Raw genomic sequence first — 25,606 nt, 5'->3', positions numbered from 1 at the left:
TGAGATCACTAGACTCGGCCCCATCACACTCGATATTGCAACGAGACGCTATTCTCTATTTGGACACATCTGCCATTTAAGTGAGCATGTACCAGCTCATTTTTCCTTTGAATTTGCCACGAATCTTTACCATGGTCCAACCGAGCGCCGTCCTTTACTCGATCCAACCGAGCGCAGTCCTCGAGGGCGCTCAAGACTCTTGGTTACGCCAGTGTTCCAATGAGTTTGGCCTTAGCCCACGTGAATGTTGGCAGAAGGCGGAAGGCAAGACAGTTATGGTTGCTACATCTCCTAGTTTGGCATGCATAGTAGTAAGTAGTTGTAGTAGTAGTGAGTGGCATGCAACAATACAATTAACACTGACAATCAAAACTTTTTTTTTTGAAATCTGCTCTCGGAGGTGTGTGTGTGTGTGTGATTTCATTTTTTTTTTTTTTGATGTTGTACACCGCTCCTTCCCATTTCCATATCATAGCAATGTATGACGTCATCGCCGAGTACCGAAGGAAGGGAGTACTCAGTTTTTATGCCGTTTTCTTTCTTGTTTGTTTGTTTGTTTGTTTGGGCGATATCTCAGCCATCCTTTGATATAGGAAGCTGGAATTTGGGGACGATGGTGAAGATGTGCTTTGGCCAAAATTTTTTTAATTTTTTTGATTAATCAATTAATTGATTAATTACTTAATTATTATCGATTTATTAATTACTTATTTATTTTATTTCTCATCCTGGCAATATCTCAGGCACCTTTTGAGCTCGGAAGCTCATATTTGGACATGACTGAACAAGTGATTTGGCTATAAAGAGTATTTTTGATTTATTGATTAATCGTTTAATTATTCATTTTTCGATTAATTACTTAATCTTCAAAAAGTTACAGATTCAGATGAAACAGTGGTGGTTTGGATATGCTATTCATCAATTAATTGAGAAATTAATTATTTTACGGTTATTTATTTATTTTAATTCTGCAATTATTCAATTATTTTACACCTCTTGCTCCCAATTCCAACGCCGTGCACTAAAGTTGCCCCTGGGATGTCATGTGTTAGACTATTTCTTATTTATTTATTTGGCATGGGGTGGTGTTTTGAATGTACCTCTCCTTGTTTTTTGTTTTTTTTAATCGCTCTGTAGTGCCTCAGCCTTTGTAGCTCTGTGGAAAGTAATATTACATGATCTCCGACCCAATTCCTTCGTGAGTGTAGAGAAGTGTTTTAGGCCCCCACAAAAAATAGACTTCTTTTTGGATTTTTTTTTCAAAATGCCAAGAGGATGAGAACAGCACAAGGCAATGCTGGGTACCCCCTGCTAGTCGTTTGTATATATGTGCATATATATATATATATATATATATATATATATATATATATATATATATATATATATATATATATATATATATTTGACAAATATATTCAAACAGTTTAATGAAATACTTAACACAAGTCTGTAATGAGATAACAAAGTTGAATAAAAGATAATAAAAATTGTGCATCATGAAAAAGGGGCAAAGTTTGTTTTTAAACATTTTAATCATTTCTTCCCTTGTTCCCACCACAGCTTCTTCAAGAATTTGGAGTCGGTTTTCCACAAACTCATCCCTCTATCTCTCCTTCATCTTCTCCTTCTCCCTCTCCATCTCCCTCATCAGCCTTACCATGTGTTTCTCCTAAGTATAGATCTAGAATCCAAGATAAAGATGATAAGCAGAGAGCAAGATATCAAGATCAGGAATTAAACTTGCAGCTCACAACGTTGGATCTTAACTTCAAGCACTGTGTTCAAGCTCATGAACGAGAAGAAATGTTGCAGACTCAAGTCAAGGACTCTGGTTATTTGCATGCAGTTCAAACCCTGAACGCAGAATTAAATCATCAGTTCAGAGTTGATAACCAAAGCAGCAAAATAGAAACACAAGAACTACAAGCAGAAATGAAGGACTCGACGTCACATCTCAATGGTACTTCACAACCCACTGGTTGTAATCAAGGATCAAAGCTCCCTGCTCAAATGAAAGATGCTGAAAGCAAACATAGCACCTCTTTCAATGCCTGCCACAAACAACCTCCTCATTCTCCATCATCTGAACTTTGGCTCACATTACCACAGTTTTTACAGGCTGTCTCATGCCTTGCATCCTCCCAACCACGAAACACATCTCTGGGCCTTGCATCATGTGGTTTTGACACACAACTTGGACTCAGACGGGTTTTATGGCATGTTGTTGCTCCTGAGACTGACATGGAGACACAAAGTTCAACTAAAAAGGAACAGACTTTAACTTTGAGGCGAGATGTTGCAGTAGTGATATTGGTAGAGCGCCTATCCCGACGCCTCAAAGTACCAGCCTCACGACTACATGCTCATGACTTGACACCAGAGCCAGGAGAACTGGAGGAGCCATGTTTGACCTCTCTGCATGGTAAGACTATTGACGGACTCGCAGATTTGTCTGTCTTCATCCGATGATGCAAGAATGTAAGATGACGTAACTTTAAAAGTGTGTGTGTGTGTTTGTGTGTGTTTGTGTGTGTGTGTGTGTGTGTGTGTGTGTGTGTGTGTGTGTGTGTGTGTGTGTGTGTGTGTGTGTGTGTGTGTGTGTGTGTGTGTGTGTGTGTGTGTGTGTGTGTGTGTGTGTGTGTGTGATTGGTTCTTAACCCCATATGTGGGTTTCAGAAGTTGGAACGGAGCCTCCCCGGGTCTCTAGGTATCCGCCTTCGTGCTAAAGTTACAATGCTCTCATTGCAATATGCAATGTTTTGACAAAGTTCTTGAGTTGTGTGCATTTTTGTCGAGCGAATGGGCGGTATACAGGCTCAGAGTCGCTGGTTTACACACCTTCTCCTCGTATTCCATTTATAAGGGGTGAGGTCCAATGGCACCAAGCTTCTGCCTTGCCTTGACCACTATACAGTAATCCCCCGTTTCTCGCGGGGGTTACGTTCCAAACCTCCTCATGCTAAGTGAAAATCCGCGATGAATGGACGCCTCCCCAAAAAATCGACTCATCTGGTCTGGTCGGTTTGGGAGTGATTGGGTTTGAGGTGCCTGAGATCGACTAGTCTGGTCTGGTCGGTTTGGCAGTGATTGGGTTCGAGGTGCCGGAAATCGACTAGTCTGGTCTGGTCGGTTTTGAGGTGCTGGGTATGAGCAGTGCTCGCCCAACGGCGGAAAAACTTTTTCCTTCCCGAAGCATATATCGAGCACCTTTACCTTAACCTTCTCCTGGAGCGTCCCAGGACCTTCCTCTGGCACTTCGGTTCCTTGCCAGAAGCCTGAGAAGGTGCAGGGCGTTTGGGCGGCATTGTGGGGCTTGGAGAAAAAACGTAGAAAATATTCGAAGTTCACAAGCGAAACTTTCTCTTGTGCGTTGTGTGACTGGTCGAGCACCACGCGTTATAATTTATTGCTTAAATAATTTATATTTTATATATTATTACCGCGATGTACCAGGGGAATCCGCAGAAAAAATTGTTACGTTCCAAGGGAAAACCCGCGATGAACCGGGGGCGCGATAGGTGAACCGCGATGAAGCGGGGGTTGACTATACTCCTCCATTTCCCTCTGTTCTCAGCCAACTCTGTCCACTCAACAACCACTATCCCCCAGCCCCCTTACTGATATCCCTCCTCACAAAATCCTTCATTCTCAAAGGTGGTCTACCACTTTTCCTCCGACCATGCTCCCTCAACCTATCAGCTCAATTTGTCATGCTCTCTTCCCCCATCTTCACCAATTGTCCAGCCCATCTCATCTGGCACTTCAATGACGCCGTCAACATCATCTGCACACCAATCTATTGGACTGCTTATGTGGGACTTACGGTTGTTCGCATGGTGAGGATGTCACTTTCTGTTGTTCACACACAGCTGTGCAACATCCTAGGCCAGAACAAAATAAGTGGTTTTTGTGTGTTGTTTTGCTTATTTTGTTATCAAGATTTGTGTCAGGGTTGTGGGATTGTATTTATATAGGTTGGAATTGTGTTCTGAACAGTTTTAGTGGGTATTTGTGTTAGTTTATTGAAAGAATCAAGTGCTAAGTTTAGTGTTTAAGTCAGTTGGGGCCTTGGGAATATGGTGTTGAAAAAGATTATAAGTAGAGAGCGAAGGAGATATAATATAGACCAGATGGAGAGACCAAATATAATCAACTTCCTTGGAATAAACCTTCCTTCTATGAAACTTTGTGATTATTGGTTTATGTAATTCATCAGCTATTTGCTCATCAATCTTAATGACATCATTAGAGCCTATAAGTTTTTTGAATTTCCAAGCCCAAGTTTCAATTTCGCACTGATCATCTTCTTCACGATGAACCTATCAACGTTTTCTCTCAAGGTTGGATTTGTATCAGAGACAAATTATACAACAATTCTCTGTCGGCTTCATGTTTTTCTTCCAACGTCTTATTATCCCGTAATCAATATCGTGCTTCATGCACACTTCATCAACCCTATTGATAGGTTTGCTCCACGGTTTAGGATTGTCAGTCTCATCTAATATTTTGAGCCTGGTGTTGGCTTAGTGGTTAGGGTGGCGGCTTGGGATCCCAGGGTCCTGAGTTCAAGCTCCGTTGGCTGCTGAATTAACACCAGGGGGTTGACTCAGCCTGTCATCCTTCCGAGGTCGGCGAAATGAGTACCAGTGTACTGGTCCCGGTGTATGCCCCAGTTAGAATAGGTGTACCATATCCCTGTGTGTCGTAAGAGGCGACCAGGGTTGGCGTCAGGAAGGGCATCCGGCCATAAAACATTGCCTCAAGAAAAAGCCAAACCCCTGCACAGCAGGGAAAAATGGCTGTAAAAACGGTCATTTTATATTATTAGTCTCATCTAATATTTTATTCAAGTTTGTTCCTGGACCACAGAAAGAATACCCTGGTAGATGTAATTTCCCTGGAATTCCAGTTGTTGTAAATTCACTTCCTGATAAAAAAAAAACATTTGCATATCCCCCCCTCGTTTGTGTTTGGTGATGAATTTACTCTTTTTTGAGCCACACACCGAACATGTACCTTTTTGTATAACCCAAAATTTTTACTTTTAACATACGAGATATTTTTACTCTTGGTTTTCTTTTTACATTTGAGACAATAACTCATTTATTTACGTGACAAATTCCTACAGAGTGCGAAAACCTTTTTAGTTTCCAACATGCACATTTGAATCCTAATTTTTAAAACATAAAGAATCCTGAGAAATGTCTTCACTCTCTCCTCCATTTATTTAAGAAAAAAAAATGTAAAACTTTAGTCGAAGTCAATTACACCAACATCTTCAATAAAAAAAATATTTGCCTTCTATCTCTTCTTTATCTCCACTTTCTTGTTAATATCTTCTCCGTGAAATCGATGTTATTACTCTTGACACGTATATTTCTTAGACTTGTCAATTCTTTGTTTTCCTCCTCAGTGCGTTGGGATTGATTTATTTTCTGTAATACCTTTGATCTTTTTATAATCTCACTGGTTTCCATATTTTTACATTTATTTATTCTCTCTCTTTCCTCCCTCTCCCTCTCCTCCTTTTCTCTCTTCTTCATTAATGTTTTGTTGTCGAACTCTGTACCCTCATCCGTTCACAATTTTTTTAGGTTTTATTGGATTCGCTATATATGCTAGATATCCCTTATTGTCGGGTTTTCCGTGTGTGTGTGTGTGTGTGTGTGTGTGTGTGTGTGTGTGTGTGTGTGTGTGTGTGTGTGTGTGTGTGTGTGTGTGTGTGTGTGTGTGTGTGTGTGTGTGTGTGTGTGTGTGTGTGTCTGCAACGCGAGGCTCCACAGCACAAACCAGCGAACCGATTTCGATGAAACTTTGCCAACATGTGCAGTATTTGTTAGGAATGTGCACGTTTGAATTTCGTTGCCGAGCATCCACCCGTTGCTGTGCAGCGGCCGAAAAACCGCGTACAGTATTTTCAATACTTGTCCTTCAGTTTTGAATGTAGAGAAGCGAGACTTCGGAATTAAACACTTTGAGATATTTAGAAAATTTTACTCAAGCCGATTTTTGATTGAGGTTCTATTTTTCAAATGGTAGTCCTTCAAAAATCGGGTGTCTATTCACCGTCATTTTTTATGAGGGGCTTAGGAAAGTGGGCGGAGCTTAGGGAAAGTGGACGTGGTTGATGAAAAGTGGGAGTGGCGTAGGGAAGTGGGCGTGGCTTATGGAAACTGGGTGTGGCTTATGAAAAATATTGTGTGGCTCAGGAGGTGTGGTCAAACAAGAGCGTTGAGAGAAGTTTATCAGGTTTTCCGTGTGTGTGTGTGTGTGTGTGTGTGTGTGTGTGTGTGTGTGTGTGTGTGTGTGTGTGTGTGTGTGTGTGTGTGTGTGTGTGTGTGTGTGTGTGTGTGTGTGTGTGTGTGTGTGTGTGTGTGTGTGTGTGTGCGCGCGCGCAACGTGAGGCTCCACAGCACAGACCAGCAAACCGATTATTTTTCAAACGGTAGTCCTTCAAAAATAAGGTGTCCATTTACCATCATTTTTTATGAGGACTGCCAGTTGGCAAAATATGCAATAGGAAAAATCTTGCCAGGCAGAGGAACAATTGTATGTGAACCAATACGTCTTGGCAATGAATCTTCGTCGGTGGATCGGTCAGAATGAAAAGCATCGTATCCAGCGCTTCGATCCTAGCGATTCCCTCGTCGCCTACCGGCTTGTCTTGCTTTTATTGAATATCTGTTGGAAAGCTAACATAAGAGTATTACCTCTTTTGTTTTTCAAAGGTATATTTATTTATTCTCTCTCTCTCTTTCCTCCCTCTCCTCCTTCTCTCTCTTTTCCCTCTCTTCTTTCTCTTTTTTCTCCCTCTACTCCTCTCTCTTCTCACTCTTCTTTCTCTTTTTTCTTCCTCTCCTCTCTTGCCTCAGTTTCTTCAACTCCTTCCTCATCGCTTACTCTCCTTGAATCACTTTCACCCCATAGAATATCATACGTATATTCATCTGGATTCTGCGATACTCTTGAATCCACAATTATTTTTCTCATAATAGGAAACCAATAAGATTTGTTGATGATTTCTAAAAGAGTTTTATATTTCATCCCCTTAAGAAGTTCATTTTTATTTAATATTTTAATCAAATCTCTATCTGTGGGGTTTTTTTTACCCCTCAGCCCGAATTGGGCTGAAAAAGGGGTATTGTCGTCACAGGCGTTGTCCGGGCGTCCGGGCGTTTGTCAACTTTTGGTTTCCGTCAATTTTGAGGAGAACGCCTTGTCCGATTAAATCCATTTTTTCAGGGTATGTTGGGGTTGAGTAGTGGAAGGTTCCTTTCGAAATGGACGCGCTGCGATTTTCAATGTGGCCTCCATGGCAGCCATCTTGAAATTGGTTTCCGTCGATTTCGAGGAGAACGCCTTGTCCGATTAAATCCATTTTTCAGGGTGTGTTGGGGTTGAGTTGAGGAAGGTTCCTTTCGAAAATGGGCGCGCTGCGATTTTCAATGTGGCCTCCATGGCAGCCAACTTGAAATTGATTTCCGTCTATTTCGAGGAGAACGCCTTTTCCGATTAAATCCATTTTTGCAGGGTATGTTGGGGTTGAGCAGAGGAAGGTTCCTTTCGAAAATGGGCGCGCTGCGATTTTCAATGTGGCCTCCATGGCAGCCATCTTGAAATTGGTTTCCGTCGATTTCGAGGAGAACGCCTTGTCCGATTAAATCCATTTTTGCAGGGTGTGTTGGGGTTGAGCAGAGGAAGGTTCCTTTTGAAAATGGGCGCGCTGCGATTTTCAATGTAGCCTCCATAGCAGCCATCAGGAAATTGGTTTTCGTCGATTTCGAGGAGAACGCCTTGTCTGATTAAATCCATTTTTGCAGTGTGTGTTGGGGCTGTGTAGAGGAAGGTTCCTTTCGATAATGAGCGCAATTTGAGTCTCAGCTCGGCCACCAGGGGGCCAAAACTGAAAACCTAGAAATGGCTATTTCTCCTGAACGAATGGCTGGATCATCGCCAAATTTTTATCACAGGTATAGCTGATGAGTATACATGATATATTACCCGGGTTTTTGACTTGACCTACTTTTCAAGGTCACAGAGGTCAAAGTTCCTACTTCGGTGTTCGGGCGTCCGTCAACTTTTGGTTTCCGTCAATTTCGAGGAGAACGCCTTGTCCGATTAAATCCATTTTTGCAGGGTATGTTGTGGTTGAGTAAAGGAAGGCTCCTTTCGAAAATGGACGCGCTGCGATTTTCAATGTAGCCTCCATAGCAGCCATCTTGAAATTGGTTTCCGTCGATTTTGAGGAGAACACCTTGTCCGATTAAATCCATTTTTGCAGGGTGTGTTGGGGTTGAGTAGAGGAAGGTTCCTTTCTAAAATGGGCGCGCTGCGATTTTCAGTGTGGCCGCCACGGCAGTCATCTTGAAATTGGTTTTCGTCAATTTCGAGAACGGCTTGGCTTGTCCGATTAAATGCATTTTGCAGTGTGTGTGTTGGAGTTGAGTCGAGGAAGGTTCCTTTTGAAAATGGGCGCGCTGCGATTTTCACTAGCCGCCACGGTAGCCATCTTGAAGTCTGATTGTGATAAATCACTTAATCTCATCAAGTCATTCGCGCCAATCGGGCTTGGATAATTCATGAATTTAAAACATTTTTCATATTAATATTTTTTGCTCTCCTATGTTTCTGTCATTCACCCTGTGCCTTTGTGTAATAATTTGATAAATCAATATCCAGTTCTTGGGATACACCAAAGATCGAACCATCTTTACCCACATTAGTCATTTATATTAGATTAAAAATAATGTCATTAAATAATTTATTTTTGTTGAGTTGAAATAACACAATATTGACATAATTGACCACAACACTTGGAATTTAATTATTGGACTTCAAATGTTTGATAAACACCATTCTGTAAGAATTTTATTACTTCATCAGGTGGTGAAAGACCATAACTCTCAAAATAATATTTGTGTTGACTATTAAAAATACAAACCCAATGAGAACCGTTCCCATTATTATCTTCTAAGTTCATAATAATATTCTTTGTATGTTTAGACACGTTTGTTAATTAATCTCTCATACAAATAACCACATTATGAATTTTTAATTTCTTACAATATTTGACAAGTTCTAAATTTGATGTTGTATTCTTTCCAAATTCTTCAAACCACTCATCAATGCTCATTTATTTATTCGATAGATAGAATCCATCACCCCCTTTTTGTTAATTTTACACCTGATTGTGCGATAGAAGAAAGCATATCTCCAACTAACAATCTCGCTTTATCAGGAAGACTTTCAAGTTTTTCAGCAAAATCTACAATTACACCACTTCCACTAATTTGTTTCTCCAAATCTTTGTTATGTCTTTCCAACTCTTTTTGAGCCCGGAGTTGAGCCTTCCTTTCGTTGGCAGTTTTCACCGCTGCTGAAATACCACCCGTCAATGCTCCAACCGCACTTAAACCAGCAAATAAAGGGATTAGAAATGGGAGAAATCCTCCACTCGTCTCTCTCTTATTGAATATTTTTTCAACTTTGGTTTTGACATTTTAATTTTAAGGGAGCCATTATCGTTCAAGAGTTTCACCTGTTCTCTTGTGAGCAAAACATCAATTCTTACTGCTCATTTTCTCTGAATTGTATTAACGTTAATCATACAAGGCTTTTGATTTTGAATACAAGATGATAGTTTATGAAGATTGATTTGATTAACATATACCCCAGTTGGCACTTTACTACTCATTTATTTATCAAAAAAATTATGTGAGACTAATCATAACACCATTATCTGTGTTAATCTGTAATTCTGTTTCTTCCAAAAACAAAGAATATGTATCAACTTATTCACTCTCTTCTCTTTCAATGTATGGGGAAGTATCCACTCGATTAGACTTGATAGTTTCCTTTTGAGCACTCAGGTCAATCGCGTCGATTGCATGTAGGCTTTTGAATGCAACCATATCCAAAATGGGTTCTTTGTTACCATTGCTTTCACACTCCTTTTGGTAAGACTTGTATGCTTCAGGATAATCATTTTTTCCCCAATCAATTTCCAATCTATCTTGTAGATAAAATGTTCCATCAAGAGAAACGCCAAGTTGTTTCACTTTCGCATTATCACTCAACACATTATTCTCATCAGTAGCATTATCTCCATCTGATTTCTTGAAAATAAGCCATAGGTATCGTGGATTTCCTTCCAGAATACCCACATTCCACATGCAAGTAGTTTGGTTTGGTTTAATGTGTTGACATCTTCTGTTAAGGTATGATCCATTTTTGTGGTTTCTTTGAGTTAAGTCTTCCATTCAACAGCTCTTCTGTTTTATGACGAGGAGCATATTCACTAATATAACAACTCATTTCATCAATAACAAATTTATTCTGAGCATCAAAAGCATTGGCAATGTCAAAAAGCAATCTATTTTCATTATCGTTCCTTTGCAGTTTAAATCTAATTCTAAATTCATACAGAACTTTATCAGATCACAAATTCCAAATATACCTTTGAGAGGAACTGCCATGGTAAAACTATTACCTGCTTTTGTATCATCATTATACATTGCCTTTATTTGACTATATCCAGGGTTGTGTTTGTTCCCGTTGCCATATCAGGAATTCATCCTTCGACAGCCCCTTACCCGTTCTATCATGAAATGAATATAGTGTAACTTTCATCATTTCAGATGTAGCAGAGACATAATCAACCGCTTCAACTTCTTGTGTTCCAATATGCAAATGAACACTATCAAACATTTTCCAGAAGAAATCATTTATGAGTGTGGTTTTTGTGTTATTCCCAGCCTGAGTGAATATAAATTTATACAAGAAACTTTTGGCTGGATTCAAATATGTTTGTTGATTATTTATTTCAAAACTTTTTGTTCCATTTATATTCCAGTCTGTTCCAGTTATGGCATTTACATTGAAGTAGTCTTCTTTTTTAGTAGAGTTTTAGATAACAATGGTATCATCCAAATCATAGATACTATCAATTGCTTCCATTCGTGTATTTATTTAGGAAAAACAAGATGTTAAAACTTTTGAAACCCTGACCCAAGTATTTGAATTATTTTCTGTCATTCTTGGGGCGACAACTGCGTTTTGCCTTTTCTAAGTTTATTTTATTGCTTGCAATTTATGGGATTCCTTTTGGGCATCTTTTATACTCTTTATTGCACCCGCTACATTTCCCACAGGAGAGGCAGTTGAACCAATGAGGTCTTTATGTTTCAGAATAGTTGAACCTATACCCATTGGAGTATCAATTATCCCATCTCCTTTATTTCTAAATTGATGTCCTGCACCCCATTGTCTCTTAGTTATAGTATCCTCCACCAAGATACATACCTTCACCCTTGTAGTATGGGGAAAGGAACATCCCATCCCCTGTAATTATTTTACATTTCCCAAACTCGTGTTTCCTCACAATAACCATCGTATTTATTTCTTGCAAACTTCATGTTGGTGAATACTGATGGATATAATTTCTCCATTAAAAGAAATCATGCGATTATCTTGGTTTGTTATCCTTAAATTTACTCTGTATCTGGTTTTTCCAGACACGGGTCAATAAACCAGATTTTTTGTTCCATATTGAATTTATAACCAATTGGGGTTGAGTATGCACTGAATGAAAATATTGAATTTGTTCTTATTCCTTCATTATAAACACCATCCATCAAATCACAGTGAATTAATACCGGATTTCTGCCTGAGGATATCTGAATGACATTATCACGATAAAACATTCCATCAGTTTCAATCTTTTTTGAGGAGAAACCCAATAACTCTCCAAATGAATTATCAATTGTGAATTCAACCTTGTTGTTATTATTCAGTTTAATCATTGATTTTTAAGTTTGTTTTCGAATATCTGTAACAATTTTTTTGGTTCATCACCCTGTTCTTTCATAAGGCGAGCAATTTCGGAAGATATTTGAGAAATCTCATATGCTCCAGGTGAAACTGTTATAGTTTTGTCACTGTCTCCCGGATTACAACTAAACTTGTCATTTTTCTCTGTGGTATTAAACAAGGTATGATAAGTTTCCATAGACAATGAAGATGCCTCATATTCTTTTGGTGTGTCAAGTTGTAGTGTGTATGGGAACGACGATGTGTGATCACTCGAGAAATGAAAACTAAGGATTGTGCTTCTCGTATACAAGTTCAAAAAAGCCTGTTTATAATTATTATAAATATCTTTTTTATTTTCTGAAACACCATACTTGTTAAATATTGTTGAAAATAAGATAACACAAATCATTTTTCTTCCAAAATTCAGTGGCAGTAATTCCACCATTATGTTATCGAGAAATGTGTTTTTCTTCTTTATCATCTTCCAACAACAAAACATAATTCTCATAAGCTTCTACAATTGATGATATTTTTTCATTTTCATCATGAGAGAGAATTAAACTCATTTAACATGGGGAAATAAATCTTTGTATTGACATTTATTACTTATTTTCATGTTCATTAACTGGTCGAAAATGGCTGATGCTTCATTAAAACAATTGTTATTTCCAGCCTTATTACCACCAAACAACAATAACAATCTATTAACTAATTTTGATGGGTCATTTCGAAGAAAACTAACACCTGAACCAAGCCTACTTAAGGCCTCAATAATGTGCTTCTCCTTTTCATTTTTCCTTCCTTGACTGGCAACAGAAACCCCATTATCAAGTGAGTTTAATAAATCAATACATGCTCCATCATCCTCATTTTTTATATTCAATTGTTTATTGAAATAACTTGATTCACCCCTCACTGTTGAACCTTGTCTTCCTTCTTTTGTAAGAAGAAACATTTTTCTTGGAGTTAATTTAACATGTGGTTGAACGGAAATGAAGAACCCAAATTCATCAAATATCAGCCCCTTTTCTTTAACAAGATGAAGAAATTATGCTGGTTGTTCTATTGGAATGAAACCCACCATGGTTTTTGAATCTGTTGAATATTCATTGTTTTGGAGAGCATTCACAACAGAATCAGGGGATTAATTTGTCTCTTCCAGTTGTTGAAATAATCCTTCATCATCATATTCTAATTCTCTCTTCTAGTTTTTCATCCGTTATTTGATGAAAATCTTTTATCATTTGAAGTTCTTTTTTTAGGGCTTATTCTATAATTGGAACTGCAGACATTTGTTGGGGAGTTTTTTTTTAAAACGTGGTTAAAAACATTATCTTGTTTTCTTTCAAACACTTCTTCACCCGTTAGTTTCTGTCTGCGTTTCTTCTTTATGTCTTCCTGTTGTTTTACAACTTTTGAAACCAACTCTTGATGTTCCTTAAATCTTCTTTCTCATTCTTTTGCATCCATTTATTTATTGGAAAAATATCATTTTATGAATTGTAAAGGTCAATAGGGAAATCATCCTTTTCTTTAGAATTAAAACGAGTTGCAATTTCTTCTTCACTAACACTTGCATCTCTGCTTTTCATACATTTGCGTTGAGTTCCTTCATCAACATCAAAACCGAATGATCAAATCTTAACCCCGCTCAGATGTTTAATAATTTGTCTCATTCCTTCTGGATTACTTTCTCATCACCCAAGACCACCAGATTTTAATTTATTTAACTCACTCTTACAATGTGAATATTTTCTTGTACCAAGAGAGACCTCCTCAAATATTTGACCTTCGTCCCTCAATCGCATTTGTTCCTCGGTTGAAATGTAGTAATAATCTTTACCTTCCACTTCTCCTGGTCGCATAACCCTGGTTGTTTTAGATACAGTATGGATCACAGGGTGTTTTTTTTTTTTAAACATGTAATCTTTTCATGATTCAAGAACCAAGATTTATGAAAGTTTTTTTCCAGAAGCAGATTTACCCACAAGATTGATAATAACAACTATCATTTATGCATGTGATTGTTTATGAAATAAAATATATATGTATATATATATATATATATATATATATCCCTCAGTATCTCATCTTGAAGCCTGGTGTTGGCTTAGTGGTTAGGGTGGTGGCTTGGGATCCCAGGGTCCTGAGTTCAAGCCCCGTTGGCTGCTGAATCAACACCAGGGGGTTGACTCAACCTGTCATCCTTCCGAGGTCGGCTAAATGAGTACCAGTGTACTGGTCCCGGTGTATGCTTCGGTTAGAATAGGTGTACCATATCCCTGTGTGTCGTAAGAGGCGACCAGGGTTGGCGTCAGGAAGGGAATCCGGACATAAAAAACATTGCCTCAAGAAAAAGCTCAACCCCTGCACAGCAGGGAAAAATGGCTGTAAAAACGGTCATTTATATTATCTCATCTTGTTTCACAAAAATGCATTTTTATTTTCCAACCGTGTTTTTCAAATACTCCTCAAATTCTTTTTTTCTACACAATGTGGAACAATTGTCTCTCCAAAATTGTTTATATCTATTGAATTTAACTTGAATAAAGTAAAAGTATTAGCATTGTTCCTCATCGAGTGACGAGGGGGTTGAAAGTATGATTGATTAAGATAAATACAATTTCAAGAAGAATGCCTCCCTCTTGTGTAATAACTATCCATAATCGTTTGGTTTCTCTCATTAACACAATCATCATAGATAACGAGATTCTTTTTTGATTTATCCAAATATTGGGGTGAAGGTATGTCATCCGTATTATCACTAAGAATACAAGTTGCAAGTTTTGATTTCTTTTTACATTTCTGTGTATCACAAAATGGTTGAATTATATCTTCAATGTTACAATCACCTAGTTTGTTTTGAAGTTTAAATAAACCAATTATGTCTTCTTTTTGAAGACCTGCATTAAAACCTTGTGAGAGTAGTTGATACTCAGGTTGAAAACTTGACTTTATGAAAATTAACAGATGTTTGGTACTACAGAACTTTAATATGGATACAAACACGACATAATAGTGACCGAAGCTTTTCGTGCTGCACTCTTCAGGGTAAAAATCACAGCAAGTGAAGGAGGAAGTGAAGGTGCGTGCTTTATACGCAGGTCTCAATAAGGTAGACGCTGATTGGTTCAACTGTGATGATGTCATGGTTAATCCAATCGCCCATTGGTTGGCTCATCATCTTCACCTCGAGCTCCCATTGGCTGTAGCAGAGTTCGTGATGATTGACGTTTGCAACCACATCCTGGAGAGAGGGGGGATGGGTTTCCCCTAAGGTCCATTCACCATTTGTTACCGTACTTCCCTTGATCTTTCCATGCTGAAAGAGACGTAGGTATCGCACAGAGTTCAGGATATTGAGCCGAGGTCAGAGCTCGTTTCATTTACGTATGTTGGAAGCAACCTTCATCCTTACCACCGATCAATATGTCGTCAAAAAGGAATTTTTACGATCTATGTGTATGAGGAGAGGAGAAAAAGGGCATTTACCCATATAATTATATGGATTCCTTTGAAAGATTTAAGGAAACAAGAATTCCTCCTCAAAAGCGTTTTTATAACAAGTTAGGAAGATGTGATATTACGGGTGAAGAATATGAAAGAGCAAAACATGTTTGGAAAGAGTTTGAGATTAAGAATATGGGTGAATATCATGACGATTATTTATAACTGTTTTATTACTCGCTGATGTGTTTGAGACATTTAGAAAAGTTTGTTCTTATAAAGATTCCAATGGACTTGATCTTGTCTTATAATTATTATACATCTCCTGGACTAGCCTGGAGCACTATGTTAAAAATGACTAACAACCCCTTGATCTTCTAAGTGATATAGTTATGTTCTTAATGATTGAGAAGGCTAAAAGAGGAGGAATTTCACCAGATTGACTTGAAAATTGAACAGGATTTGCATATTGCATCACTGAATTGGGAAACCAACCATTTTTGAGGTCAAAAGGTCAAAGGTCAACTCAAGGTCAAACTTCTAAAATCATCAAATTTCAATCTGAAAAATAAGCGATTTTCATTCGATTGACCTGAACTTTGATTATGATTGTCAATTTTAATCTTAATCAAATGGACAATTTGATGTGTCCATGGCAACCTTTGGAGAGGGGGGTGGATGTTGTAAGTATCGTGCTCTACACGGTCTTTTTCTTCTTTAAACTCTGTTGTTTTTGTTTGCTGTTCTTTTGTATCGATAGTTTAATTTCCCACTCTTTCCATTAATTTTAATGTTTATTTTATTCTCCTTTTATGACCACCATTTTGATAAATTATATTTTAACTTATTCTGATGGACTTGCATTTACAATTTGCACAGCCTCATCAGTTGTGGTTTTGCACATCTCCCCTAAAATCTCATTTTTTTACCATTGTGGTTTCTTCATTTTTACCTTTCATTTGTCTTCCTTATTTGGTGAACTCTTCAACAGTATTACAGTAATCCCCTGCTATATCGCGGTTCACATATCGCGCCCCTGGTTCATCGCGGGTTTTCCCTTGGAACCTAACTAATTTTTTCTGTGGATTCCCCCGGTATATCGCGGTAATGATATATAAAATATCAATTATTTAAGCAATAAATTATAACGCGTGGCGCTCAACCAGTCACACAACGCACGAGACAATGTTTCGCTTGTGAACTTTGAATAATTTCTACGTTTTTTTTTTCTCCAAGCCCTACGATACCGCCCAAACGCCCTGCACTTTCTAAGGCTTCTGGAAAGGAACCGAAGCGCCAGAGGAAGGTCCTGACGCTCCAGGAGAAGGTTAAGGTGCTCGATATGCTTTCGGGAAGGAAAAAGGTTTGCCGCGGTTGGACGAGCACTGCCAAACCGATCAGACCAGACGAGTCGATCTCCGGCACCTCGAACCCGATCACTACCATACCGACCAGACCAGACGAGTCGATCTCCGGCACCTCAAACCCTATCACTTCCAAGCCGACCAGACCAGACCAGACGAGTCGATTTTTTTTTTGGGAAGCATCCATTCATCGCGGATTTTCACTTCTCGCGGGGGGTTTGGAACGTAACCCCCACAATAAACCGGGGCTGACTGTACCCCGCACCCACGAAGCCAAAACGGGGTTAAGCAATTTGTTCATGTTTGTCTGTCCCTCTCTCTATTTGTCCACAAACATCAGTTTTTGATCGAGGAACAACTTATTCAAATTGAATGTTATATTTTGAACATGAATCAGTACATGAATAGGAAGACAAGTTTACCATTTAAAAGTACTTTGTCTCTGAATTCTTCCTGATCACACATGTGTAGAGGGGAGTGAGTTTTTTAGTTTTTTTTTTACTCTGTCTGCCTACTTGACAGTCAAATAAAATTTGAAATCACTACGACCAGAAAACATTGTTTTTAAGAATGTCATAACGGACACGTACGACAGGCACAAATAACTCGTATAACGTGTTGGATAAGACATTGCGGAAAACGGTGGTAAAACCTGAATTTATTTATTTATTCGACTTTTCTGATCTTTATTTTATTTAGATTGAATTATATACTTGAACATGAGAACACAAATCACCTTTTTATCTCCTCCAAGAACCTCCAGTTTTTCAGTAATTGGGTATGTTAAATAAGGTGGTATATGAAACAGTTTCAAAAGCGCTCAACTTCCGAATTTTTTTTCAAACGATCTTTAAAATCATTATTTTATCTCAATTGAAGTATAACAGCTGAACACTCCACGGATAACAGTATAACAGCTGACAAGTACTCTAATCGATGAACTTTCTAGTTCTCCAGAAAAAGTGCTATAAGCTTCCAAGAAAAACTATCATCAACATGACATTACTCTGTGGCCTTTACTCAACTCATTATTTTGCTATTTTAACCTGCATCTACCCAAATGAAATTGTTTGTTTTTTTCTTGGACAGGCCTTTTCTGTGATGATGTGCCTGTATGTACCATTGTGTTTAATTATTCCGTTTGAATTTTCACATGTAATCTCCATTTACTTAAGGACTTTCACATGACATTATCTCTTCCAGATGTGCCCCTCTCCTGGCTGGGCTTTCGCTTTGCAATACTCCGTCAGTTGAACTCTGACCTATTGTCCTTTGTGTTGACCCACACCGACCTCGCACTTCGGCCTGGCCTTTCTCACAGTCTCGCTGCTGTGTTTCGCAAAGGCAAAGGTATGCCTGAAAGCATTGCTTGCTTGTATCTCTGTGTTCATTTTTGTTTGCCTTTCATGCATTTTGGTTTGTGAATCGTTTCTCGGTCTCCTTTTTTCCACCGAAGGTGGAAGGAGATTATATTTTCATCCCTGTCTATTTGTTTGTGTGCAGGATATCTCAAAAAGTTGTGGACGGATTCGGACTAAAATTGTTGGAGAGGTTGGCTGTGTGTGACAAGGATTAACTGATTAGATTTTGGTGAAGATCTGGATCCGGATCCGGCGACTATAATTTTTTTAATGATTCTTCACCATTGACAGATAGGCCAAAAATTATACATAGCACGATAAATCAAAAAGTTGTGGATGGATTCGGACAAAATTCGGTGGATACTTTGGGTGTGTGAGGATGAAGAATTGATTCAATTTTGGTGAAGATCCGGATCTGATAATTTTTTAAGTGAGTCTTCACCATTGAGAGATTGGGTCAAAAACGATATATAGCACGATATTTCAAAAATGTATTGGGCCAGGTATGTTCTCATGGATCAGGCATTGCATGGCGGAGGTATGTGCTCTACCGAGTGCCTTTCTAGTAATTGTTGTTTTTCTTCTTAATTACCTCTGTCACCCAAGGTGGACAGACATTATTTTTTTCACCCCTGTCTGTCTGTTTGTTTGTCTGTCTGCCTCTCTGTTAGCTAAATATCTCACAAAGTTATGGATGGATTCAGACGAAATTTGCTGGACAGCCTGGGTGTGTGACAAGGACGAATCGATTAGATTTTGGTGAAGATCCGGATCCGGGTATGAGAATTTTTGAAGTGATTCTTCACCATTGAGAGATAGGGCCAAAAAAATATGTACCACGATATCCTCCTCCTCCTTCATATGCAGCACACAGCTACAGGTAGCATCATTGGCTGAGGGTGTGGCTATGGTGCTGATGCAATGCCCCTATTACCAGTACACTGTTACTCATTTCACCGACCTCAGAAGGATAATCGGCTGATTCAACCTCACCTGGTATAAATTCAATGGCCGACAGGGCAGGCCCGTAGCCAGGGCTCAGTATTAAGGGGGGCATATGAACTGGATGGTGGGGGGGCACAATTATTATATTTAATATTTTTGATAACCCTGTATACTATTGTATCCATGCAGCATTGACACATCTATACTGAGGTTGCCGTTGCATACTAACCAAATTGATCTCAGCTAGATTTAATATGTTTCGATGTTTTTGGCCTAAAATTATTCGAATGCAGGAGAGCCGCAACAAACTGGCACATTCACAATGCAAATATTCAATGATTAGACAATTGGCACCAATTCAGGTGAACTTATACAAGGTGTTGTGAAGAATTGGCATTCGAAAATCAATATACCAGAGATACAATGACTAAACGGGGGAGGTTGGCACCAGAATCAGTGCACTTTGAAATAAGATACAGTCGGCTATGAGCTGCGATCATCATGTTAAACTATCAACAGCAAATACGACCAGCCTGAAGATACCACAAGGTCCGCATTTAAAGCAGTCAATTACACAGAGGTAAGGTTATGCACAAAGCACTAGATATGGGATATGCAAAGCACCAAACACAACATTTAACTTAAACAGTATTTTAAGTACAAAGCAGCCGACCACGGTGGGTGCTGACCACAACCACACTGCAACCACAACCACACCCGCATCACCAGCAGTCACACACACAATCTGAACTCCTCGTATAGTTTTTATACCGCTGTACTCACTGTCAGAAGAGCTGCAGGCGACGTGTCTTGGTGTGGAATCTTCTGAGGACCTTCTCCTTCCATTCATTCAGGCATTTACGTGTGAGGTCTCTCTCGAAGGCCAGCCGTACCAGTTGTGCCTTGCGTGCATGGCGCATGGACCGTCGATGGTCAGTGAAGACATTCCTCAATGTTGAGAATGAGTTTTCACACATGGCAGTGGATGCACCAAATGTTAGTCCAAGTCTCATAGCAGTCACTACACTTGGCATGGCTTCCAGCGTTTTGTGGTATGTTGAGAGGAGTTTTTGTGTTGTCCATCTCTCGTTTGGCTGCTTTTCTGTCTATGAGTGAATAAACTGCCTTGCAACCACACACTCTGTTTCATTGATGGTTGACTTTGTTAATGTCATGAAGTGCTGGAGCAAGTGGGGATCCAAAAACGTTCCATTTTCAGGATTCAAGGCAGCGAGTGAACGGGAGAGTTGTGTGTTGCGCTCACTGAAGCGCTGAGCGATCTTTCCAAGCACATTGTCAATTGCGCTGTAAAAACCCTCTGCAGTTCCGTCTTGTCATTGTCATTGTTTTGTCCTGTAGTCTCCAAAACTACAAACTGTTCCAAGTTATTATGCATTGTGCGTCTCCGTTTTGGTGGTGCAGGTTTAGAAGTGCGAGCATCGTTGGCCTTGTTCCACAGATCAGTGAACTCATCCTCAGAGCGGAGTTTCTTCACGCACTCTGTAGCACTCGCCACCAGTTCCAACCCCGTTAGCAAGTCCATGTCCTCTGCCTGCAAGAGTCTGTTAGGGCCATTTAACAACATCAGCAGTTTTTGTACAAAGATAGCAATGAACATGAAGGCAGGCCCAGAGACTTCCTACAAAAGCCCAATAGCCTCCATCCTCATCTCTGCACCGTAGGCGCGCTCTGCATCAATTTCTGACAGTCAGGATGTGATATCCTTAAAAGATCCTATGATCACAGACACGGTGGCTAAATGTCCCGTCCACCTTTGATCAAGAAGTCGTTTTAACCGCTCACCTTTATACTGTGCTGCAACAGTGGGCTTTCTGAAGAATTTGTGCAGGCAACAACAAACCTCGAGGAAATCAGTGACAGCTTTCTCTGCTGCCAGTGCGTGGATAACTACCAGATGGAGTTGGTGATTTAAGCAATGCACATAGGGGATTTCTCTTTCCAATATCTCTTGCAACAACTTTTGCACCCCACCTTGCTTCCCAGCCATTACCGAAGCCCCGTCGTACACCTGACTTAATATTTTGACGTGTCAAGTCCTGTTTTTATCAGCTCTGCAATTATTAGGTCTGTCAATGTTTTTGCATCTCCAGCGTCGGCTGTAGCTATTGTGAGTAGACGCTCTATTGCTTCATTTGATGCCGATGCAAAGCGAATGATGATTGATATGTTCTCACATTCAGTGGGGTCCCTTGTCCCATCCACCTTGATGGTAAACCACGATGTGCCTCCTTCTTCCACGATGGCATCCGTCACAACATTACTCAATGTGCAGATCAGTTCATTCTGCATTTCCGGACTAGTATAGCTTGCGTTTCGTGGGATATGCTTTATTATTTCGGCTAGCTCGGTGTCTTTTTTGAGTGTGTAGTTTAAAAGCGAGAGGAAGAGCCCACTGTGCCCGTCTGGCATATCCTCAAAATTATCAAGGCTCCCTCTAAAAGGTATCTGATTTTCGGCGAGAAATCCCACAACATCTATAAGAGCAGACACATAGTACCGGTTTCTATTTAGCTGGTCAGCATTGAGGAGTGTGGAAATCTCCTCACCACAATCGATGCGCCACTCATTCTCCTTCCACCTCAAAACACAAGTTAAATGTTCCTTTGAAGTTGCGTGTTTGTGAAACCCCCTGCCTTTCTAAACGGCACGTTTCCAATTCCGGTAGCCTCGCACTGTGAAAGTAGAGTCCACTGGGCCACGTGCGGTGTTAAACTTCCTACATGGATAGCAGAATGCTGCATCTGTCTGCACACTGTATTCCAGCCATTCATTAGTCTGGTCCCACGAGGACACAAACGAGCGACTCTTGTTCTGCAACAGATGGCCAGGGTACCGCTGTAGAACAACTCGATTCGGTCTCTCACTTCCAAGATCATCGGGAAGTGGCTTGACAGTCACACCCGGTCCCGAGGCCGCCGCCGAGCGTGGCAACTCGGCTGCCTGCGCTGGGGCTCCAGCTGCAGGGCTAACGTTGCTGGCTTGGCCAGGTTGGCCAGCTTCTGTCGGTATTTCATCGACATGATCGTCTTTTCCTCCTCCTCCTCCAACTCCTCCCACAACATGTCTTTCATCATCTTCTTCATTTTCGTCGCTTGCATTTTTTTCCTTTTCTGAGCCATTTTCGTATATCCATCATCCACGTCTTTTTCTCCTGCTGCGAGATTTGACGGTTGACGGTTGACGGTTTTATTTATTAAATGATCCATGCACCAAAAACAGGTTTTATCTACATAATTTCAAATGTAAGCACGATTGCAAACACACATATTTTTAATTCTTATTATACAATTACTTTTGTAAGATGGAGGGTTGACGGGTTGTGAAGGTCACGTGGGGCACGTGTGCTTCATTTTTAATAATGCAAATTTATGTCTTTTCCTTTATCATATTTTCATATTATGACTATATTACATTTATACCTAACTTACAACCAATCAGGTAACCTGCTCAATTGGGTCTCCATATCGAATATGCTGATTGGCTATTCCTTAAAACTAAATGATCCACAATATATACAGTATAACCACCCACAACATCGGCATTCGACATGAGGTCTTGGCTGCTGGCGTTGGTGCTTGCGTTATTATCTTTTATCTTGTGGTCTTGGACTGTATCGTCTTGCCAATTGCTTTTGGAGATGCGCTGACAAGCGCACACTTATCTCTTGACTGTTATTCAAAGAAGGATATTATCAAAGAACAGTTTATCCAAGAAGGCCTCATTATTCACCAAACTGAACATCTGGAATAAGGGTTTTAGTTCACACAGGTGAACTCTTAAACAGCAAGGTCACAGTGGGCGCTCGTCCTTAAACACTAAGTTGTTCACAGGGTGCAACAGGGCATAAATGGGTGGCGTACAAGTGGGGGGGGCAGCAGATGCGCCATGGGGGGCATTGCACCCAAATGCCCCCCCTAGCGACGGGCCTGCGACAGGGGCTCATACCCAGGACCTTAAGATCCCAGGCCAGCCACCCTAACCACTAATCCGGGGCTCAAACTCAGGACCCTAAGATCCCAAGCCAGTCACCCTAGCCACTAATCCAACACCAGGTGTGATGTAGCACGATATCTCAAAAAGTTATTGATGGATTTGGATGAAACTGGGTGGATGAGTTGGGTCGATGACAAGAACAAGCCAGTTACATTTTTGTTAAGATCTGGATGCAGATTCGGTCTATCAGTGGGTTACAAAACAAACTGTTCAGCCTGGCAGAGGTATGTGCTCCATTGAGTGTTGTTTTAGTTACCTCGCGCATGCGAAGCAAAAAGCAGTGTTGAGGAATTGCTTCATGTCCATCCGCCTGTCTGTCTGTCTGTCTGTCTGTCTGTCTTACTCATTTATGATCGTCATTTTTTGGTCGAGAGGCAACTTATTTAAATGGAATGTTATATTTTGAACATGAATCGGAACGTGAATAGGAAAACAAGTCTGCCGTTTTACTGTATTTTGGCTTTGTATTTGTCCCTATCACACATGCACAGGGTGGAGTGACATGATAGTTTTACTCTCTCCATTCAAACAAAATTGAAAATCATTCCCAACAGGAAACCTATGGTTCTGGTTTAGGACGTCATAATGGACATAAACAACAAGCACAAATAACTAATGTAACATGTTAGAATGGGGTGGTGTATAACACACTGGGAAAATGGTGGTAAAACCCGGAATTAATTTATTTATATACCTTTTAGCCTCTTTAAACCTTTATTTGAAATTGAATTATATACTTGTTGAATGTAGAACACAAAAAGCTTTCGTAATACTTTCAAGAACCATGTTATATATCGATATGAGAGGGTGTGGAGTGTGTATCGGTGTGAATAAGAGGCTGCCAATATTGCTCTGCATGATGCTGATTGAGATTGCATTCCATGTTAATCAATAAAGCCTTAATCTTCTCAATTGTGACTCAACGTCTTCGTATTACAGTGTGTGAGGGTGGTTGGTATGTAAGACTACCTCAGGAGTGCTAAACCTCCAGATTTTTAAAACGATCTTTGAAATCATTATTTTATTAAAACTGAAGGAATTTTCGTTCATGGATTTCCCCTTTGAGAATTCGCCCTACCGTGATGAAGTCATTGAGGCAAGGATTTCAGATTGCAGTTAATGCGCTCAAATAATTGCAGATTGGTGAACTATTTTCCCCATTTATTCACCTAATAAACATGGGCGGTGAACACAATAACCTCAAACCACCAAAAAACATCACCACCATCATCTCCATCAACTCGTCTTTATCGTCGTCATCACATTATTGGATCAAGTTTATCATCATTATTATAAAAGGCAATTTTCATGATCTCAAGAAAATTTGAACTCACGAAAATAAACTTTATTTTATGTTCTTAATCAATATTTTATTCATGAAAAAAGTACAAAAACAATGCACAAACATGTTAATTAAGGATACAGTTTGGTCAAATTTTAAAGTTGAAGTCCCTAACCCTATTTTCCACATTACCCCTTAAGTTTGTGCAGTTTTGCGGTTCACTGGGATTTTAAAGAATGTAACCCCCCCAAATGGCAAGACCTTCCTGTATGTACTTGAACACTGTTCGGGATATCGTGTTCCATTAACTCTCTAGTTAACAGTGTAATGGTAATCTAGCAGCGTCTTGATTCAATAAATTTTCTCTGTGCTTCTGTTGAGCCCACATATGCACACTGGTGGTTGATGTCAAAGGAGTGAGATGCATTTATCCCATCTCAATGTCAGCTTCCTGATGGCTGCAATGTATTATAACTCAATGGTTGGTGCATTGCCACACTCAGACAGCCTTCTTGACATTCTTGTCCTGCATGAAATACTTGCCATTTCGGGCCTGCTTCAAAGGCCCAAAGAGGTGGTTGGGGCAAGGTCTGGGCTGCAGAGCACACGTGGGACAACTTCCCACTTAAGTTTGTTGATGGTGCCTCCCCTCATGCAAATGGTGTGATGTAGGGGATTGTGCGGTTGTCGAAGCAAATCTGAAATACGAGTCTGGGACGAAGTCTGCGAATCTCGCTTCACAATTGATGAATTTGATTACAGTACGTTGCATTGTTCACAGTCTGATCTTGGACTGAAATCAAAAGGGGATCATTCATGTGCCAGCACACCATCAGCTCAATTCTGTAAATAGACCAGCGTGATTCTGGATCTTAAACTTCTTCTTTTCAGGATGCTTCCACTTCATGCTTTGTTTCTTTGACTTTGATTTGTGTGTGTTGTTCCGAGTCACAATTTGAGATGGGGAGTAGTTGAAGGTAGGAGGATCAGGTTTTATATTTGCAGATCTGTTGATGATGATATTTAAATTGTTGGTTCTCATAACTCAGTCATTTATAAGTCTAACATTTTACAATCTATGAGATGTGCACTGCCATAACACCATGTAGAAAGTATGTTCTAATCAATTGTTTCTGAACTGGATAGATCTCCTATTCTACGAATCCAAAGCTGAACTGCTGTTCAAAGAGTTGGATGAGACAGCATGCAGAGGTGATGGCAGACTGTTTGAAGACGTGCGCTCCCCAGAAATTTTGCTTCATCCTTTGGAGCACACAACTGGTACTTCACCACATTGTCATTTAACATTTTATTTAAGTAATGTGTGTGCAATGCACCATACTTCTTGTCGTAGCATCTTCATAACTCAAGGGTTTTAA

At 39.8% G+C, this 25,606-nt stretch overlaps 1 protein-coding gene across 1 annotated transcript in view; it reads left to right on the top strand.

Annotated features, from left to right (window-relative positions):
* Positions 1–25,606, top strand: part of HECTD4 (HECT domain E3 ubiquitin protein ligase 4) — a 525,771-nt gene that overhangs the window by 391,010 nt on the left and 109,155 nt on the right. The window contains exons 47-49 of the mRNA XM_085880170.1: positions 1,564–2,425; positions 17,829–17,975; positions 25,374–25,508. Coding sequence (XP_085736296.1) covers positions 1,564–2,425; positions 17,829–17,975; positions 25,374–25,508 — 1,144 coding nt within the window. The remainder of the gene's footprint in view (positions 1–1,563; positions 2,426–17,828; positions 17,976–25,373; positions 25,509–25,606) is intronic.

This window comes from Eptatretus burgeri, chromosome 4, assembly GCF_056783735.1.
Source record: "Eptatretus burgeri isolate ZD-2024b chromosome 4, Ebu_testis_v1, whole genome shotgun sequence".
NCBI classification, from domain to species: domain Eukaryota; kingdom Metazoa; phylum Chordata; class Myxini; order Myxiniformes; family Myxinidae; genus Eptatretus; species Eptatretus burgeri.
This window is presented reverse-complemented; position numbering and strand designations above follow the sequence as displayed.